Source organism: Natator depressus, chromosome 14, assembly GCF_965152275.1.
Source record: "Natator depressus isolate rNatDep1 chromosome 14, rNatDep2.hap1, whole genome shotgun sequence".
Classification (NCBI taxonomy): Eukaryota; Metazoa; Chordata; order Testudines; family Cheloniidae; genus Natator; species Natator depressus.
Window position 1 is genome coordinate 3,945,898 of NC_134247.1, and position 19,786 is coordinate 3,965,683.

The 19,786-nt window shown below is 53.1% G+C and overlaps 2 protein-coding genes across 5 annotated transcripts; one reads left to right on the forward strand and one right to left on the reverse strand.

Annotated features, from left to right (window-relative positions):
* Positions 1-4,358: 4,358 nt before the first annotated feature.
* Positions 4,359-11,998, forward strand: CPSF4L (cleavage and polyadenylation specific factor 4 like). The gene is made up of 8 exons (XM_074972193.1): positions 4,359-4,461; positions 5,024-5,074; positions 6,116-6,268; positions 7,420-7,515; positions 7,642-7,735; positions 8,411-8,453; positions 9,300-9,476; positions 10,980-11,998. Exons 1-8 carry the CDS (start codon positions 4,359-4,361, stop codon positions 11,046-11,048), a joined length of 786 nt encoding a protein of 261 aa, XP_074828294.1. The 3' UTR covers positions 11,049-11,998.
* Positions 11,301-19,658, reverse strand: MTNAP1 (mitochondrial nucleoid associated protein 1). 4 transcript variants are annotated; one of them, XM_074972186.1, is made up of 6 exons: positions 17,945-18,121; positions 17,401-17,521; positions 15,445-17,028; positions 14,880-14,987; positions 14,531-14,647; positions 11,301-13,252 (listed from the first exon to the last, which is right to left on the reverse strand). In XM_074972186.1, exons 2-6 carry the CDS (start codon positions 17,411-17,413, stop codon positions 13,224-13,226), a joined length of 1,851 nt encoding a protein of 616 aa, XP_074828287.1. In that variant the 5' UTR covers positions 17,414-17,521; positions 17,945-18,121; the 3' UTR covers positions 11,301-13,223. The 4 variants fall into 4 exon arrangements, with proteins under 4 accessions (XP_074828287.1, XP_074828289.1, XP_074828290.1 ...); XM_074972188.1 differs by lacking the exons at positions 17,401-17,521; positions 17,945-18,121 and adding an exon at positions 19,586-19,658; XM_074972189.1 differs by lacking the exon at positions 17,401-17,521.
* Positions 19,659-19,786: the final 128 nt, after the last annotated feature.

Genomic DNA, 19,786 nt, shown 5'->3' on the forward strand with positions numbered 1-19,786 from the left:
GGTTGGTGGGTTGGGGAAGGGCAGAGAGGAGCAGGCACTGAGGTGCGGCAAGTGCTGACTGAGGTGCCCTACCGGAGCCAGGGGGGTGAGGGGCATTGGCAGAGCCCGGGGGCGCAGCGCGGCTGTTGGTCTGTCCCGACATAGAAACTCAGCCTGTTCTGTACGAGCATCACTTTATAAAGCAGGAGGGAGGCCAGAGAAAGACCAAACCACAAGGGGCGGTGTGCAATGGTTGAGTGTGAAAAGCGGGGGTGGCAGGATCAGAGGCCTGGACCCAACCCTCCAAGAAGCCAGGACGGGTAAGGGGCTAGTGTGAGGGAAATGCACTCATTCACAATGCAGGATCTCTGCACAAGGCAGCAGCCCATACAATGGGAGCGCTGGGCTGGGACATTGGCCTATTGTTCTGGGGAGGAAAGAACAGCAGCAGCTGGCCCGGGCTCCATGATAGGTTAGCCCTCTGTTGTTTCTTAAAGGCCCAGGGTCTCAGTGTACCTCACTGCGGAGGTTTCATGTCGCCTTGGGTTACATGTCTCCCAGGGCAGGGGGAGCCTGGAATGTATTCATGAGTGGCGTGTATGAAAAGGGGACGCTGCTCCTAACTGGCCCAGGCCGCCTTGCTGCCCCAGCCTGCGTGAATGGAGCTGGGGCAAAGCTGCAGAATCTGGAGCAGCCGCCAGCCGGGTGGCTCTGGATCCAGGGGGTTGGTTCAGGTCTCTCCCTGCTTAGCACCAAGGAGCTAGTCAGGACAGAAAGAGGCTGCCCCACCCCAATGAAACTGCCTCCCTGCTCCACACTCCCATCCCAGCCTCCCTTAAATCCCCAGGCGATGCTGCAGTCCCTTTCCCTGGAGCTCCGTGCAGGTGAGGAAGCCCTCCTCACTCATATCTTCCTCCTATGACCTCAGGTCCTGACCCCTTTGCTAACGTCTCTGCCCCAGACTGACGGTCCCTGGCAGCGTGGCGGCTCGGTTCCCTGCCAGAGCCGGACAACAATGTCTCCTAAAACCTCAGCACCCTAGGGGCAGGTTCGTGGGTGCAGTGTCTCCCTCAGACCTTCCTTGAGGCTGCCTTTCACTTTCCAGGAGCTAAACACCCCAGCACAGAGTAGGGGTGTGCATAGGTGATCACGTCGCTCTTGCCCCAGATCCACAGGAGTGGGGCTACACCTCCGGCTTTGGAACAGTCTCTTGGAGGACCCCCAAGGGGTCTCACTCCTCCCTCAGGCTAGATCTGCATCCCGTGGGACTCCAGCTCTCCTGGTTCACACCATGCGAGCTCTGTTTAGCAGCGATGTGGCCGTGCTGCAGCGATCAATGCACCTCACCAAGGGTTTGCAGAGTGGGGTTTATTAGTCAGCTGGCACGCAGCCTAGGAGGTCCTTAGGTCAGCCCAGAGAACTGAAGGTTAAAGCCTAGCCCCATTGTTCAGGCTCTGTGGGTCTCAGTCTGACCTCCTTGATCCGCTCCCAGGTGAGAGCCTGGACTGCTACCAGGTGCCAGCTCTTACACTCACACCTCTCCCTCCTTTTGTCTGTGAGCTGGGGGATTTTGCCCAGCTCCCCTGCTGAGATGTGGGGAAATCCATCTCCCTCTGGGGTGTTGGTTGCGAGGTGTCAATGTCCCGGTGGTGGGATTGCCATTTTCGGACTCTCCACTGATGTGGGGCTGGCCTTGGCCTTTAATGACCCATCCTGCCTCAGACAGCTAGGCCTGCCTAGAGAGCAAACACTGAGTAGCCAGGTGAAATATAGGGGAAACTGAGGCACACATAGGCATCCTAAAACTCTTACAGCAAATTCCCACTTCATCGCAGCCCTCCAGGGGCTTCAGCCTACAGTGGCTGTAAGCCCTACCACCACTGCATACTGGAGACCTGGCCATCCCAATAACGGCGGAATAGATTCCTTTGGCCCTGTCTCCTGTGCTCTGCCCGCTCCCTGAATGGTGCCACGTGTGCCAGGTTCATGCCCACATCGCTCACAGTTACTCTTTGGAGAGAAGCAAGATCTCAGCCCTTCCGCCCCTGGCCTGTAGCCGCTGGGCCCGGTCACCTAGCCAAAGCGTGATTTCCACAAGCGTGGGGAGGCCACAACTCTGGCCAAGTCAGTGGGAGCTGCAGGGGTGGGAGGGGCTGCCTCTGAAAAACAGGCTCCCAGTGGTTTTTATGTTGGGCTCCTAGTGGGATGGGAGGGGGGATCCATTCCCCAGGGACCATGCTGTCTGGCTTTGAGTGCTCCAGGAAGCGGGGTCTGCTCCCCCCAATCCACCTTGTGGACTGGCGCCTCTTGCAGCATCAGGGCCCAGGTATCCCAGCCAAAGAGTGCCGTGCATTTCTGAAGTGAATGTCCCCCTTTGCTCTCCTGCCACCCGGCTGGGCTCGCTCTGTCTCCTCCTGTATCTTAATGAGGCTCTCACCGCATGCGGGATCAGGATAGGGGAACCCAGCCGCTCCGCCCTCCGTTCCTGTGGCTAGCCCGCCCCAGAGCTGCTGCATTGCCTCGAGCCCGAGCACGGGAAGCCGGATGCCCCTCGCTTTGGGGGTGGAGCGGGAGCAGCACCAAGGCGCCCGCCACGCGACCCCCTTCAAACATCAAGCGGCCGCCCGCGATCGTTCCGACACCTGTCACCTTCAGCGGCCCGTTCGAGAGCACCCGCTTGCCTCGCACTGACAGGGCAGAACGCGCACCACGGCTGACTGAGCAGGCCGGAGGGGGAGGCGCTGGCATGAGCACACGGGGCTGCCGTGCCCGGTGCCAGCGGGAGTGCCAGGAATATGGTGGTGGAGGCTGAGATGCCCACACAGCTGAAAGCCTCTGTCAGGGCATGGTGGGAGGGTCATTCAGCCACTCGTCTGGCACAGGACAAAGCGGGAGCAGGTGCCACGTGGCATAGGCCATGACTGTCAGGCTCCGTACAGAAGAGGTGACATGGGCAGGGCTGGTATTGGGCTGGGGAGATGCTGGTACCTCCATCCCTGCCTAGAGCTGACAGCTGGATTCTGCCTCTGGCCTTGGTATCACTTGGATGGTGCCCATATTAGTGAGTTGGTGCCCAGGCCTGCTCAGAAGCCAGGCACGAGCTTCCCAGGGCTCAGCAGCGCTCGAGCTGGGTCTAGCCAGGCTGCACCGAGAAGCCCTCAATACACGCAGTGCTGGGTGGCAGGTCGCTGCCCTCCTGAGTTTTGGGGCAGGAGAGGCAGCCGTGCCACCTTGCAGCTTGGGCGCACGAGGGCACAGTAGTGACACAGGCTCTTTTATAAGTGTCAGTAGGAAGGGGCCATCTTGCAGTGGGGTGTTTGGACAGCACCAAGCGCAACGGGGCGCCGGCCACGACTGCAGCTCCTGGGCTCGCACATGACCCAAATAATAACTAACATAAGTTCTGGCGAGACGAGAGTGTTTGGCTGTCGGCTTTTATAACACATGCCAGAAGCAGAGGTGGCTCCGTCCCACAAAGTTCGGTGCCAGATCCAGATTGGGGGGTTCAGTAACAAGTCACCAGCTCACCACAAAAGCTGCTATCAGGTGATGCGATAGTAACCAGGTAGGCCTGTTCCTTGCTCCCTGGACCTGGACCCAGGCAGCTCCGCAGACGGGCTCTGCAGGAACTGGCCCCTGAGAGGACCCGGCAGCCAAGCCCCCACCCAACGACTGAGCTTGGGAATCTCTTAATGCCCCACAGCTAAGCTCTGTGCAGCATGGAGCCCTGGCAGTGAAAGAGTTAATGCAAAGCGCTCAGGGGGACCCTGCGGTTTCTTGGGGGAGATGCTGGCCAGCTGGTCTCCAGACATAGCCAGGGCTGGAGGCTAACGCAGTAAAAGCAGATGGCTATGCAGAGAGCGATGTGGGGGGGGGTTAATACGGCAGGGCTGCTTGGGGCCTAGGGATGATTTCCCTACAGCTGGGGCGCAGTCCCACTCAATCACAGCTGCAAATTGAGACCAGATGCTGGGAGTTGCTCCCTCCAAACTGTGGCCTCCTTCACCAGTTCCCTCTGTTTGCTGCTGGAGAAGGGGATGCGGATTCCTGGGGGCTCAGCAGGGACAGGGAGCTGGGAGCAGCTGGGGGCTCAGCCCGGTTTCCTAGCCGGATCGGAGAAGAGGGGTGATGGGAGGTGTTGGGGAGGAAGGCCGCAGAGGGGTTGCAGTACCCTGGCTGTTAACTCTGAGCAAGCAGCAGGAAGGAGGGGAAGGGTGGATATGGGAGGGAGGGAATTTGTAGCTGGCCCCTTCTTCAATCCCATTCCTCAGCTGGGGCTCTTCAGCCTGCCTGAGGCACACGGGGAAGGCTGGCCTGGCTCCACTCTGGGCCTGGGGCTTGGCTGGGGGTATCTCCCGAGTCCCGCTGACTGGGAGGAGATGCAGGAGCTCATTGCTGGGGTGGAGAAGCTCATGTTCAATTTAGAGCGGGATGTGGAGCACCAGCGAGGGGCCCTGCTCCTGCCCTTCCCAGGCATGGACAGTAAGTTGGGGTGGGACCTGCTGCTTCCCAGCTGTGGGGCCTGATAGCCCTACCCCAAGTTCTGCTCCAGCTCTGAGTTCATGCTCCCAGCTTCCTGGAGCATCTCGCTCCCCTCCAGCCAGCCCCCTTTGCTAGGCCCAGAGAGGGCTCTGGCTCACGATGCAGAGCGGCTTGGTAGGATTTGCCCAGCCTAGGGCTGGCGAGGGGCTCAGGGAGGAGTGCTGGCGTTGGCAGGGCCATGGGGCTCGGAGCATGGGGACGAGGGCTGCGTGGGGTGTGGTGAGCAGAGAGAGGAGCCCCCTGACATCCAGCCTCTCTGCAGGTGGGGACACTAGCAGTGACTGGCACGCAGGTACCATGGTGATGGGCCCACCCCAAGATCCCAGAGAGACTCGGATGGGGGTAGATGGAAGAGTTCCCCATCCTAGTTGATGTGTTTGGCCCAGCCCAGGGGTCCCATCTCTGCAGGGCAGCAGGCAATGCCTGGGATTGTGGTATCCTGTGGGTGGTTACAAGTGGGCGAAAACATCCCCCCTCCCCATAACTGCCTCTCCCCTTCCAGAGTCGGGGGCGTCCGTGTGTGAGTTCTTCCTCCGAGGACTGTGCGCGAAGGGTGAGTAATGGGGGCCTGGGAGCGTCCATCCAGGGGGAGCAGGGATGCTGTTGTTTCGGGGATTGGTAGCCTGACAGGGAGCCTTTCCTCTCCAGACCCCGAGAGATTCCAGTACTAGCCCTTGGGGCTTACCCCCGGCTCAATGGCCAGCGTCCTAGGGGTTGGTGGATCTCAGCCGACCGCCAGCGGGCGAGTGCCATCACCATGAAAACAGCCATCACGTCTGGCATTAGCTGGCCCCTTGCCAGCCATCTTGGCAGCGATGGCCCAGAGTGAAGGGGCTGCTTGGAGCCCGACACCACCTCTCCCTGACTGAGAGGGGCCCCTCGAGACCGGGGTTGGCCCTGACAGAGTGCACAGGCAGGACAGTCCCTCTCCATGGGTGCTGGCGAGGAGGAAGGGGAGGTTGGCCTTGGGACCAAGGCACTGGCTGCTGCTCCAGAGGCCTGGGTTCTGTTTCTGTCACTCCCGCTCTCCGTGCCTTTGTCGTCCCCCCCCGCCCCCAATCTGTGCCTGGAGCTAATGCCCTTCCCTGGCCTCCCAAGGACGCTGGGAGGATGCCCAGGTACCACGCTGAAGGGGGTGGTACAGAAGCCCCTAGGCAGGCAGTTTGGAGCATCAGAGAAGTGAGCTCAGCGGAGTGCGATTCCTGGGTTCCACCAGAGCCTTGCGCTCCACCTCCAGGAGTTGAAGGGCGAGGGAGCGTCTCTCTATCCTGTGTCTGGAGATGCCAGCGAAGTTGGTGAAACCCTGCGAAGAACAGGATTCTCGTGCTGTCAGCTGTGCCAGTGACAGCCCTGGCTGCTCGCTGCTGGGATGCCGGAGTGGGCAGGGGGATCCTCTCCCAAGGAGTCATGATGAGAGCTCGGGCTGAGTAAGAAGCAGTAGCACCAGGCTTCGGAGGGGGAATATAGCCTGGCTGCCCCAGGACCCTAGACTGGCTGTCCTGGGAGCAGGATAGGGTGACTCTGCGGGAGATGTGGGGAGTGGGTTCTTCTGGGCAAGGCAGGGACCAAGGCGTCTGCTCTGCTCTGCGTCTAGGCCTGATGTGTCCTTTCCGGCACATCCGCGGTGAGAAGACGGTGGTGTGTAAGCACTGGCTGCGGGGGCTGTGCAAGCGGGGAGACCAGTGCGAGTTCTTGCACGAGTACGACATGACCAAGATGCCGGAGTGTTATTTCTACTCCAAGTTTGGTAGGTGCTGGGAGCCGGGCAGGGGCCTGGCAGTTTCGGGGTGGGGTTAGGAGAGCTCTAGCAGATCCAGATTTGTCTGGGGCAAGGCGGGGGGGGTGCAGCTGCCAGCAGATGTTCAAACGCTCCCAACTCCATCTGAGCCAATTCTTGTCCTGTCTGGGGCCCATGGTAGCTCTGCCAGCATGGGTGGGTAACGGGGCCTCTCTAGGGCAGTGGTAGTGGGTGAACTGCCCTGGTGAAGGCACCTTCCGGTCCTGGCTGACCTTACTGAGTTCTAACCCACCCCCGATGCCTGATTTCTAGGTATGCTTGAGAATGGTAAGCTAGTGCCGCCTGCTGTCTTTAGAAGAACTGCCCTCTGGACTCCTCGCTTGTCTCTGCTGGGGAGCCAGCCCCCCAGCCCCTGTTCTGCAGCGGGTTCCCATTTCGCCAGGAGGTATGGGAATTCCCTGCCGGCCACACCCTGCCCTGAGCCAGCTGCCCCCAACGCAGCAGAGCCAGTCCCTTTGCGAGGTGCGTTTCTCAGCCAGGCGTTTAATGTTAACGTCGGCTCCGTGGGCCAGGTTCAGGGGGCTTGGCCCTGATGTCAGTGCACCCGCTGCACCCCGGAGGGACCTGTTCTTGCAGGGTATGAGCTCCAGAAAGGAGTCTGAGAAGGAGGGAAGTGTTCTGAGCATCAGGAAGGGAGCACCTGGACCCTCTCCCCACCCCCCGGGTCACCTCAAGTTCGACGCTGTGTCAGTGCTGACTTGACCCTTCATGCTTTTGCTGGGGGGCGGGAAGGAGGGTGTCTCTGCCTTGGGACTTTAAGGACCAAAGCCCTGTTTGCTTTGTGTGAACACGTGCCCAAAGAGCTGAGGTTCGGCCCAGTGTCTGTGGCCAAAAACCTCCTCTCCCCTTCTTATTGTGCAGCATGGTCTTCGCTAGCTGGGGGCTGCGTTCCAGCCCAGAGGTGGCCGCCTCTCAGTGGCGCTGTGTGCGCAGCACTGAAGAACTTTAGTGCTGTATAAACTGCTGCCGTTGTGGTACTTTGCAAGCGGGGAGTGCCTGAAGGCGGGGGGGGGGGGGGATCTTTGCCTGCTCTCATCTCAAGGGGCAAGCGTACAACAGGGTTGCTAAAAATCTTTCGTCTCCCTCAATATTCTCTCCAGGCGAGTGCAGCAATAGAGAGTGCCCCTTCCTGCACCTTGATCCAGCGTCCAGAATTAAAGACTGTCCCTGGTATGACCGAGGGTTCTGCAAACAGGGTGAATACCTTGCGCTCGGGAACTGAGTGAACGGGTGCCCACCACTGACCCAGCCCAATTGGTAGCCATGGGTAGATTTCTAGGCTGACTGAAATCTCTCCCTCTTTGGATGTGCGTATGTGGCAGGTCCTCTGTGTAAATACAAACACACCAGGAGGGTGATGTGTGTCAACTACTTAGCTGGCTTCTGCCCCGAAGGACCCAAATGCAAATTCATGCAGTACGTATCTGGAGGGGTAGGAGAGTGGACGTGACCTTGGCAAGGCCTTGTGGGGGTCTCTGGCCTGCATGGCCATGGACAGCTCTCTACCAAAGCCCAGAGAGTGGGCTGTCAGTCCGTCTCTGACTGTGAGATGGATGAGCTGAGCCCCAGCCGGGGCGCGACCTTCCTCCCTGCAAAGCAACTTGATTTGTGGCTTGTTAAAACTTGGTGATTCCCCAGGTGCCCCCTGCCAATTCTGTTCTGTGACCACGGTGCCATCTGCTGGACAGGGCAAGTGACTGCAGAAAGGAGCATGCATCCTAGAAATCTAACTTCTGGGAACGCCAAGCCTCTGTGGCTGGCATCCTTTCTGCCCTTCGCCTCCGGCCAGCATACACCCCCTCTGAAACTCAAACCCAGGTCTGCACAACACATCCTGGCCAAGCCCAGCAGAGCTGCATATGGCAGAGGTTAGCATGGTACCTGCCGGCCCTGTGCCAGCCTTTATCAAATCTATTGCTTGATATAACTGGAAAGTGCCAGTTTTCAACTAGAGGCCTCTGTCAACCCTACCCCTTAGCCCTGAGACAGTCTCTTCCCTTGAAAGGGAGCAGAGGCCTGCAGTTAAGGTTAGGATAGATTAGTATTTCAAAGGAGCTAACTGCCTTTCTTTTCCTTCTGCGCCTGCAATAGCCCCAAGGCAGACCTGATGCTGTGTAACTCAGATGTCTCCCAGGTAAGGCATGGAAAGGCGCCAACGTGCTCTTCTCCCAAAGAGAGCTGGGTGGAATATATATATATTTATATATATATATTTTTTTTCCCCAGCAACTGGCTTGTTCTCCCCCAAAACCCTGATTCTGTCGAACCGAAACCATTCACAAATTCATTGCAAGTTCCCTGAAAAGTTTGGGCTGAACCAAAAAAATTGAAATGTTTCAGTAAGGGTGAAACTGAACCCAAATTTGTCACTTAAATGTTGGGAATTTTTGCAGAAGCCCAACGACTAGATTCCCAAAACACTGCGGGGATGGGAGGAGGTGCTGACCCCTTGTAACCTTTAGCCTGGAGGGTAGGGCGCTCTGCTCAGATATGGGAGACCTGTGTTCAGTACCTCCCTCTATCTGATGTGGGGCTGGGATTTGAACTGGGTCTCCCAGGTCACAGGCCAGTGTCACAGCCACTGGGCTCGGGGATGTTCTGGAGAAGGGTCTTTCTCAATCTCCCTTGTTGAAGCGGTGGCGCTTCTTACAGATAGTCAGTCCTCGGAACAAGGATGTGCGTGCTCTCGCGACCCAGCTATCGAGTCATTCGCGCTCTCTCTGGCCCAGCGACTATCCATTGTCATCCAGAGTGGCAACTCACCGCCATTCCTGACCATGAAAGTTGAAATCTTGGGTAATAACATGACTCCAGCAGCTGGGTCTTTAAGAGGGGAAAAACATTGACAAAATCACCAGTTGTCAAGGCTGGAAATCCTGCTTTGACACCTTGAATGCTCCTGCCCTGTATCTGTGCTCCAGGTGGTCCCGGTCCTGCCTTGATTCCACCTCGCTTGACTGATTCCTCTTGTGTTCTTCAGGGGCTGCCGCCACCATCCCAGGCTGCTGACAGCAAGAGCGTTCACGAGCAGCAGGCCCCGCAAGTCCCGTTGCTTTCTCATCAGCCTGGGGCTAGGGCTGCCCAATGCCAGAGGGAGGAGGCTGGTGGCTACCCCTATGGAATGCTCCGGCCCCTTGGGCAGGTCACATGCTTCAAGGTTAGTGTCTGGAGCTGGTTGGCTGGGAAACTCTTCATATTGCAACTAATGATCCCCCCCCCCCCTTCCAAACAGAGACGACAGGACTGGGAGCAAGACTCATGTGACCTTATGTGACGAAGTGGGACTGTTCTTAATGTTTCCTCTGAATAGTGTGGGGGTGCCTCAGTTTCCCCTATGCAGTTCTTAAGTATCTAGGTGGTGGGGTAAGGGTGTATGATCATTGCAGAGCCCTAGAGGGCAGGGGTGTGCAGGGGTCTGGACACAGAGAATGGCCGACACCCTGTTTCCTGGCTACTGATGGCCTGGCCCTTCCCCCTGCAAGGTGAGAGCTAAAGGGTTGGAGAACAAAGGAATCAGGTGACCTCCTGGCCCGGGAAAGGAACAAAGCCCAGAGGAGGAGGGGCTGGAGGGAGTTTCAGTTTGGGGGCTGGCTGGAGACATGGAGTGAAGGGCAGACGTGGTTGTCTGGCTCACTGTCCCCCAAAATGGACCCAGCTGAGGGGTCTGGTTCTCTGCACCTACAAGCCCTGTGTTAGACCATGTTCCTGTCATCTAATAAACCTCTGTTTTACTGGCTGGCTGAGAGTCACGTCTGACTGCGGAGTTGGGGTGCAGGACCCTCTGGCTTCCCCAGGACCCTGCCTGGGCGGACTCGCTGGGGGAAGCACACGGAGGGGCAGAGGATGCTGAATGCTCCGAGGTCAGACCCAGGAAGGTGGAGCTGTGTGTCCTGCAGACAGGCTGCTCCCAGAGAGGAGACTGCCCCAGAGTCCTGCCTGGCTTCATGGGGAGCAGTTCCAGAGCATCGCCCGGGGACTCCGTGACACCTTATTCCTTAGGCTACTGTCGTTGAGGGACCAGTGAATTCTAAGGTGTTCCCACCCCACTGCTGTTCCTCAGTGGATGGAACAATGTTCTACTTCAACTTAAAAATCACTTGGATTTACTGATTTGCAGCAGTTCTCAGCCCACTAGCCCCTTGTCATCACATGCTCCTCAGACCTCTCTGTTCTCCTGGGTTTCTCAACCGTTTTCTCATGCAGCCCACAGGACTGGGGGGATCTGGATTGGCAGGAAGGGGACAGTTGTCTTAAAGCCAAAATATTCTTAGACTGCAGTGCTATAGGAGTGAGGAGGCAGGATGGGACATTAATGCCACTGAGGGGATTTTTGTCAATAGCGTGTACGCTCTTTTGGTCAGTACATTGAGTGCCTCGGTGACCCACTCATGGCACACATGGGACAGACTATCAATCCTACCGCCAGGGAGCAGGAATTAATTATGCAGGAGTGGCTCAGCTGTCAGCATTCCTGCATAAGAAGAGCTATGCCAGATCATACCAACCCACTATCTCCATCTCTTACACCAGGACAAGTTGTGGGGGGTGGTTCTTTTTGTTTTAAATCTCCATCATGGACAACTGCTGTCTGCTGTACTGGGTTGATCTTGCTCATAGGGGCTACACAAAGTCAATGTCCTCCTATTTGTTTCCCTTGCAGTGTGGAGATAAGGGTCACTATGCCAACAAATGCAGCAAGAGTCGGCTGGGAATCCAACGGGGGAAATGATTTGCGAGTGTTCCGGGAAGAAATTCCAGAGGAAGATGCTGTATTGTGATATAGTATCAACAGGAGGCCAATCAGGGTAGCTGATTTCTTTCACTGTAGAGCCCAGTCAGCCATCCTGCTCCATGCAGTTTTTTTGCAGCTCTTTGCTAAGAGAAGAGGAAGGGGGAAATGCAGTTGCTCTAATGTAACTGTAAATTGGATATTTATTTTCTGACCCCATGCTGCTGCGTTGGCAGGGGGCTCAGCTCTCAGCCTGGTGTGTCAGACACTGATAATCATGCCAATACTACAACATGGTTTTTAAAAGGCACAGTAGAACAGTCGGTCTGGATTCTGGTTAATATTCAGGACACTGGTGCATGCAGGGATAAGAAAGTGTTTCAGCAGGAGTGAAGCTGAGAGTAGCTGGTGGCTTCTAAACTACAGTACATCACACTTAGCAGGATGCCTTGTACTCAAGGCAAAATCAAAGTTATTCCCTCTCCGTGTACCTGAGATGGTCTTCCTTGAAAATCACATGCAACTTTCTGTCAAAGGCTTTTCTAAGAAATTGAGAAGGAAGCTGACTTTTCTGTAGTTTGGAGTGGCTAGAGTACGGGCTGGGTACCAGAACTGGGCTTCATCACTGACTCTGACTTGACGTGTGACCTTGGGCAAGTCACTTAATAGCTGTGCGCCTCAGTTTCCCCATCTGTAAAATGGGGCTAACACTACCTCAGAGGGGTGTTAAGGCTTGTTAGCTGCTTTGCAAATTAAGCCGCCAGTGGAAGACGTGATAAGTATTGCATTTTAAGAGCACAGTACAAAGTCAGAGTTAAGAAAATACTAGCGGAGATTTATTGCAGGGGAGAGTCATTTCTTGGTGAAATGTGGTTTTACTCTTGTTCTTCTTCCAAAGAGGAGGAGTTTTTTGAATGCTTCTGTAACTTATTTGTAATAAAGCTTTTTGCCAACCATTCTTCTACCTCTCATGATTGCATTACGCTTTTACAACCCCTCTGTCCTGGAGAGGAAACAAAATCTTAGCCAGCTCAAGGAGGCTAGAATCAACACTATTCCAATCACTCTCTCTTGTTTGTTCTAGAAGGGTGATGTTCTACCCAAAGGGCAGCCTGAATACTATGGCTTGTCCTCTGCCAGCAATAGGATGCTGCAGTGCTAATGTTACTTCTGCTTTGCTTTAGTGCCTCTTTACAGGTCATTACTGAAGCAGCCCTTGACAGGCCAGCATGTTGTGTACAAAGGAGAGACTGGGCCGCGTGGATGCCATTTTTGCATCGCACTGGGTGTGCGAAGTGTGGTGGAGAATGGCTCTTTCCTACTCTGATTTCTACGCAGTCGAACCACCGGTTTGTAACTCTCCAGACCAGATCTGTTTTAGCTTGTACAGTGCTTGACTTGCCAACATCATTATCCTTAAACAAGCCAGGCTTTGCAGAGTGTGAAGTCTGGGCCTAATCCTATTCCTTTACACTTTCACGCAGCCCAGTGTCAAACAGCATGCCTTGCTTAACACTGATCTGCATCAATGCAATGTGGGACTTGGAATGGGACCAGGGGTTAAAATACTTCCCCCCTCCAAGCATCCATAACAGGCCTCTTGTACCACCTTAGCTTTACAATTGAATTGGGGGATGGGAGCAGGTAGTCCCTCCAAATTACTGCTCTTCCTCTTATTGGCTGGGACCCTCTGCCAAATATTCACAGTGGAACCTGCAATTCAAATTTAAAACAGCTGGGAAGCAAGAGCCTGTAGTTCTCCCCCTTCCCAGAGTCGTTCTCATGGGCCTAGAACATACGGAACCAGATTCAGGTTTGATATGGGCTAAAAGCAGTAGCTATTGGGTTTTGATCTTCCAGTTTCTGTCCTATAATCCAGCTCTTGCTGCTTAGATACTAAACATCAACTCAAATTTCCTGTTAGTGCTCTAAGGAAACTGTCAGTCTATGCAGAATGTGCCCCTACCCCCTCTGGCTAATAGTACATGGTACGCGAGGGTAAATAAAAAGCATTCCCTTTAGCAATAAATTAATGTCATTGATTACAACAGACGAGAGAGCTGTCCTGCAATCCCTTGTGTTGTATTCGAATGCAGATCGTACGATCCATGCCCGATTCTCACGCAGCAGTCTGGTATTTTCTGTCTCTGGTCCTTGAATGCCCTCGTACCTTCCTCAGTGATACCTGCGCCAGCGATCTTGTTCTTTACAGAGTGAGAAATACAAAGTTAACGCTACAATATGTTACCCCAGTGTAAAATAGTAATGTTTCTCTGGTAGTGTTTAAAGTCCTCCTAGCTATTCAAATGACCATAAATGTCTAAGCTGCTTTATTGGAGTGGGGTTTAACTGATCTTTTTGGTTTACCATAATTCTCTCCTGCAGGTTGACTCTGCTATGCCAGACAGCTGAAGCATGATAGTTCAAGGAGGAAGGGAGGAGAACACAGTGGCAGGAATGAAGAGTTTAAATCCTAATTACACCCAGCTAGTAGCAATAAGAGTATTGCTACACATCAAGCTCAAGTGGTTAGATGTTTCCATGTATCTGTGCATGTGCCCGGCCCAAGTACAAGGCACGCTTCTTTGAGCTTTCCCCAACATAAACACAAACCCACCCCTGCATTATCCTACCAAACCAAGATACTTCACTGCATATGCTTCTCCCCCAGGGGAGAGGATGAGTGAACACACACGAGACCGCTGTGTAGTCACGTTGCTCAATGCAGTACGGGAAGGTGCCGAGATTGAGATGTGTGCAGCAGGCACTGGCCTTTTTGACAAGAGCTGTATGACTGAAAGGGGACGGCGGCTGGAAATTACGTTTTTAAATAACTTAAGGCTTTTCGTCTTCAAAGCGTTTTACAAACGTTAACCTTTAACTCAGAGTCCTACAGCAGCTCTTGCAAAAACAGTTGCATGACGGGAAGTTGCTTAAATTCAGCAGTGTGAGGAAAGCCCTGTCCTAGAAACTACATGAAACAGGAAAGTATGCAGGATAAACTATGTATTTCCCAAGGGGGAAGGGAATGCAGTATGTTCTCAATCCCTCGAAGCCAGCACCATCGTCACCAGCCTTCTGGACAGGTAGGAATAGTTATCGCTTTCTTCAGAGCCCATCTCTCCCTTCACAGACCAGCTGGCTCAGAGTTGACTAACATAGGGTATTCCCTTCTACCAGCTGGGGAATGAGACCACTGCCTCTGTAACATGCCCTGTTCCTACTGTGCAGAGTATTAATCACAGGGCATGAAGCCACCAACCAGCCTAGGCTAATGTTCACCACCATGTCAGCTTTTGCTTTCCCCCAGAAGGCTTTAAAATCCATAAATAATGGATAGCTCTTGTCAGTTCCCTGACAGAGAGCTCCAGTATTAGTGTTCATAACCCTGAAATCACTTGGCTAATGAAGAGATTTTTTCCCCCCCTAAAATGAAAGGAGGATTTGCTTGGAAGAGACACACGCCAAAAAGAAAATCTTACTCAGATGCTCATATCTCCAGCCATAGCTGAGGATGCAATATCCAGCCAACAGCATGGAGATTCCAGCAGCTCCACCCTTCTTTACGTCGATGTATTTGTTGTTGTAATTGCTCCAGGCTGTTGAAATAGAAACAGGGCCAGCTTGGTTATTCATCTCAAATTAGGGCTGATAGACTACTGTAATTTTAAAAGCCAAATGGTTGGATCAATCAAGCCACTTCCTTTTACATGAAGATAACTCATGCCAAATAACTCCTCTTGTCTCTCACATCAACATACTGCTGGTTTTTTTTAGACTAGGCTCCAGACAAGTTAACATACAGAGAAGAAGCAAGTGATCCAGGCTCACCTTTCTGCACTGCTCCGAGCAGTCCCTTTGGAGAGAAGTCGCAAGCTGCCAGCCAAGCAGGCAGCTCCCTGAGCTTTATGTCCATCAGACGTCTTTCTATGAGGGGAGCTACAAAACAGTCACAAAAGTCAGGTGGGAAAACAGGGCTGGGTATTTTGCCCACACACCACAGTCTGCAGACTGTACTCTACGCACAGACTGTTCTCTAGCATAGTTCAAAATGATTCCAATAATGCGGCTTTCCCTGCTACTTTCAGGGAGGAAAAACATACAGCCCTTCCCCCTGGACTGGAGAGATCTTATGCTGCACTGAGATGTGTGCCCTGCCTAGGAAAAACAATGCCCACATTGAGGGAAGCAACCTTGCTTTTCCATGGAAAGCCATGCTATTCCTAGTGAATGCAGTTATGGTCCCACGGGAAAAGCTTGTAAATGAGTGCTCACTTAAAGAACAGTCACCCAGTAAGTTTCCCCCACCGAATCCTGATTCTATATAATGGATGTAGCCCATCAGTGTTCGCTATGCGGTACATCTCAAAAGTGGTGATTGAAAGTCTCCTTTTACCTTGCGGTTCTTCCAAGAAACCAGGCTCTATCTTCTTCATCTTGATCTCTGCGTCCCCCTGGAGAGGTCTCCCTGGAAACATGCTCAGCTTCTGATAACTAGGATACAATTCTGGAAACCACTCCAGTCCAATAGATCTCGCCTGTATGTTCCTGCCAGACGATTGGAACAGGCAAGCAGGTTGGTTTTCAGAGGTGTCGCACAAGTGTTGTTTCAAAGCCAGCTCGTTGTCTCTTCTCCCTGTATTCAGAACAGACTTGGAAAGTAAGGCAATCTGCTTTTCATCCACCAGAAACTGTTGCACACAGGCTAGGTAGTTGCTGGCTATTCCTTCACTGGCTCCTCTGAGAGTCTCTCTCACTGACAGGTGGGACTTCTTGGTGAGGGAAGCAGAGAAAGAGGCCTTAGAATCCAAATCACCATTTAAGTAAAACTGCTTCTCTTCTGTCTCACTTTTAGCCACTCTGTCCAGCGGAACGAGGCCATGAGGGCTCTTTCCACAGTCAGCTTTTCCAGGATCGCTGAGATCGTGCATTTCAGTTGCTGGTAAACAATTGCCTTTTTCTCTCTCTCCACTCAAGGTATTACTTTCTGCAACCTCCAGACTAAAAGCATTTGTGTTCATGGCCCCCGTACCGTTCATGTTCTTCCAATGGTCAGACTGGACTGTGTCTGCATGGCTTTCAGAGCAGTCTGGAGCCAGCATTTCCAGATACCATCCCTGGCTCGTACAATTACGTGTGGTAGCACTGTCTACCAGAGTGCCCTGAATTTTGGATTCATTCCTACCTCTTAGCACTTTGACACGATGTTTCTCAATAACTACTTTCACTCCCTCAAGAGCTGCCCTGGGAGTACTTTCAAGATCACAAGTGGGTAAATCCAGAGAACCAGCCACCTCCTGTGTTGGAGACCCTACCTTCCTTTGTTTCTGTTTTGCAGAAGATCTTATTGGGTCATTAGGAAACTTTGAAGCAGATTTTCCATCCTTATTCAAAGAAGAAAGCTCCAAAATGCCACCAGGTGCTGAATTTTCATCGTGAGAAGTATTTTTACTTCTGCTTTTCTGTTTGGTGGGTAACTGCTTTGCTTTTGAAGTCCTCTTCTCTGCTGCATTCATGTGCATTCTGGCCTCTTCTTGAACTACTGTCATTCCTTCATCTCTGTGTGTCTTTTCAGAAGTCAGTTTAATTTGTCGCTTTGTATTTTTACCTGGCTTTTCTGCAGGCAAGTTGCTAGCTATTTCTGATCCAGCAGTACCCCCTATTTGTAAGGGGTTTAATTTCCTTTCTGCTTTGTTCCCTATTGTGTCAAAGGATTTTTTCTTACTTTCTCTTTCTGAGCTATTGTCTGGGGTTGTGATCTTCTCTTTACTTTGTCCCCTTTTTTTCTCAGTAGCCAAGAGTCTAACTGGCTTGGAATGAGACGCTTTCAAGTCAGGAGAGGCCACCTTGCCTAAGTCAAAAGCAGTTTTCGTGTCTCCTGCCATCTTACAGTGTGGCAAGTGGGACTTCAGTCGCTTAAATGGCTTCCTACAATAGGGACACAGTTCCATTCCTGGGGGGACACCTGCCATCTTTCTGTCTGGAAAGAAAAATAAAAAGCATTATCTACTAGCATGTGTCATAGCAAGAATAGATCCTGTGATAGGAATTAGGGTGAGATGCTGCTCAGGAAAGGTAGGTAGGAGTGGAAATGAGGCCACTACAGGGACTAGTTAGCACAAGGAAGTTACATTTTATCCTGTTGTCTAGTATGATAAGGTAAACAAAGGAAAGCACACACCGTTGAAGAGAAAAAAACACTCCCAAGTAAAAATAGGACAGTGGCTGAGTGAGATTGAGGTACAAAGGTAGAGAAAGCCTTAGATTGGCCAAAATTGCAAGACTTACACAGGAATGCAACTTGCCAGGGTCACATGCATAAAACATGTCCTTAATTAAGCATGGCACTTGCCTATGTCCTGCATTAAACCTTGAATGATTGATCCTTGCCTCAGCCATGTGTGAGCTTTGCACTTGTGATGGTAGGGGTCCCTGAGCAGGATAACTCATTCATGCTGCCATGTCTGCACCTTCTAAAAAAAACAAAAAAAACCTCAGCCCTGGTGGAAGGAGATTGAATTTTGCAATGACGGAGGGCTCCTGCTGAAGTGTTGGTGTCCCTTCCCCCTCCTCGAGCAGTTAGAGGCACAAAACCTCAAAGTAAAAAAGCAGCAATGTTTGCCTGACTCCTAAGCCCCCTGCAACGATAAACGCACTGGGGGCAGTGGGGAGAAGAAAGCAGGGCTGAGTGCTGCCTGATCTGCCTGTGAGCCAGATATGAAAATAAAAAGTACACCTCCCTACTCCAGCCTTCTGTCACAGTGACAGTCGCTCTGAGAGCAACAACTTCCTGGCTGAGCTCTCTTCCCTCCCCCTTCCATGGCTGGGAAAGCAGCTCCCTGCTCCAAAAATATCCCTCCTCCTCCTGCAGCAGGACCAGCTGCTCTCATGCCTACCTGCTCAGTGGGGACGCAGGGGGATGTGGCATTTGGGGGCAGCTTTAGTTCCCACCCTGTGCTCCAGCAGCCTTTAGGCTGCATCAACAGCAGTTCCCCGGGGAACCACAAGCCCTTCTATCGTGGTGGCTGGCTGCTCCATCCATCCTCTTCCCCCTGCTCTGAGAGGCGCTCTGCTGTCTCACGTGGGGGTGTTAATAAAGCTCTTGTTGAAGCTTGCCTGGCCCTGTCACATGCCAGAAACAAGGGGCTAGTTCCTACTGCGTTGTGATGCTTGCAGCATCAGTGTTACAAAGGAAACCACAAGAGTTCAAAAATCCTGAGCCCCTCCAGAGCCCTCCCACGTTATGAGATTGGCCTAAAAATCATGAGATTTTAAAAAGAATACATTTTGGGGGTTGGGGTGGTTATTTATTTTTTTAATTTGTCTTCTGGGTTTTGAGCTGGGCAGGGGGGGAATCACCTTTTCCAGCTTTCCTCGGCAACAGCGAGAGCTAGAAGCATATCTTTGTTTGTAAACGAAAGCTGAGAGTATCATGACTTCAGGAGCTGAGGCTTTAAGCAAAACACCGTGACAAGTGTGATACAATCGTGAGTTGGGTAACGCTGAAAGCAGCTGCTGAACCTAGGCGTTCTGCTAGCGACCAGCTTCTCAATATGAAAAAATAGGACAAGAAGGGGAGGCAGGACGGTATCCTGATGATTTAAGTTCCTCCCCAGGTGAGAGCAGTGACAATATCTACCCCTGCAGTCTCCTTGCTGTTATCTCATTTGCCAGTCTCAAATCTCCCATGGGAGATGCTCAGAGGCTAGGGTGATGGACACCAGTGGGAGCCTCTAAAAGAAACAGAATAAAGCCATTGGTTACAGGTGACCCTTAGGGGTGTTAATAAAGCTGTTACTAGAGGGGGCCCATGGGGGGGGGCTCTTTGCCTGAGGGTGTCAATAAAGCTGTTTTTGAAGGGGGCCCATGGGGCGGTGTTTGCATTAGGGTGTTAATAAAGCTACTGTTGAAGAGGGTCCGGGGGGGGGGCGATTCGAGGATGTCAATAAACCTGTTGAAGGGGGCCCATGGGGGGGCTGTTTGCACTGAGGGTGTCAATAAAGCTGTTGTTGAAGGGGGCCCATGGGGGGCTGTTTGCCTTAGGGTGTCGATAAAGCCACTGTTGAAGGGGTCCATGAGGGGGCTGTTTGCCTGAGAGTGTCAATAAAGCTGTTGTTGAAGGGGGCCCATGGGGGGGGCTGTTTGCCTGAGGGTGTCAATAAAGCTGTTGTTGAAGGGGACCCATGGGGGGGGTTGTTGTTGAAGGGGGCCCATGGGGGGGGCTGTTTGCCAGAGGGTGTCAATAAAGCTATTGTTGAAGGGGAACTCAGCACAGGCCCTGCGGAGGCCCCCCACACACTAACCTCCCTCCCCATTCTGCCGCTGTGCTGACCCCTTCAACGCAACCATTAGGAGGCCTCCCCTCCCCCTCAGCGGGGTGACGTCCATCCTGCCTGATACTAAATGCCATTTTCTGACACTGTGCTACTGTACCAGCCTGGCTGAGGCGCTGCGAGGAGTCAGATTCCTGCCTGGAATTCCCGTCTACGATTCAATAAAAATTACATTTCCGGACAGGCAAGACACTGGTCACCTACCCATCTAGGTGGATGTGAAGCGCATGCGCGGAAGCCTCAGGGACCAGCTGTGGTGAATACGCATGAGCACCAGGTCGGTAGTCTGGCCTTTAGACACACGCATAAAAGCGGCACATAGTCAACGCGCATGCGCAACACGGAAATGCTGCGTAGGGCAGTGGGGGCGTGGTCGGTGCATCTACGCAGGACGGGAGAGGTCTG

Bases quoted from the DNA above. Each gene is read 5' to 3' on its own strand.
- CPSF4L (XM_074972193.1), top strand. From the start codon at position 4,359: ATGCAGGAGCTCATTGCTGGGGTGGAGAAGCTCATGTTCAATTTAGAG. The intron at 7,516-7,641 runs GTGAATACCTTG...CGTATGTGGCAG, and splicing joins CCGAGGGTTCTGCAAACAGG to GTCCTCTGTGTAAATACAAA. The intron at 8,454-9,299 runs GTAAGGCATGGA...TGTGTTCTTCAG, and splicing joins GTAACTCAGATGTCTCCCAG to GGGCTGCCGCCACCATCCCA.
- MTNAP1 (XM_074972186.1), bottom strand. The intron at 14,648-14,879 runs GTGAGCCTGGAT...CTATTTCAACAG, and splicing joins GCTCGGAGCAGTGCAGAAAG to CCTGGAGCAATTACAACAAC. The intron at 13,253-14,530 runs GTAAGATTTTCT...CACTCTGTAAAG, and splicing joins CTGGAGATATGAGCATCTGA to AACAAGATCGCTGGCGCAGG.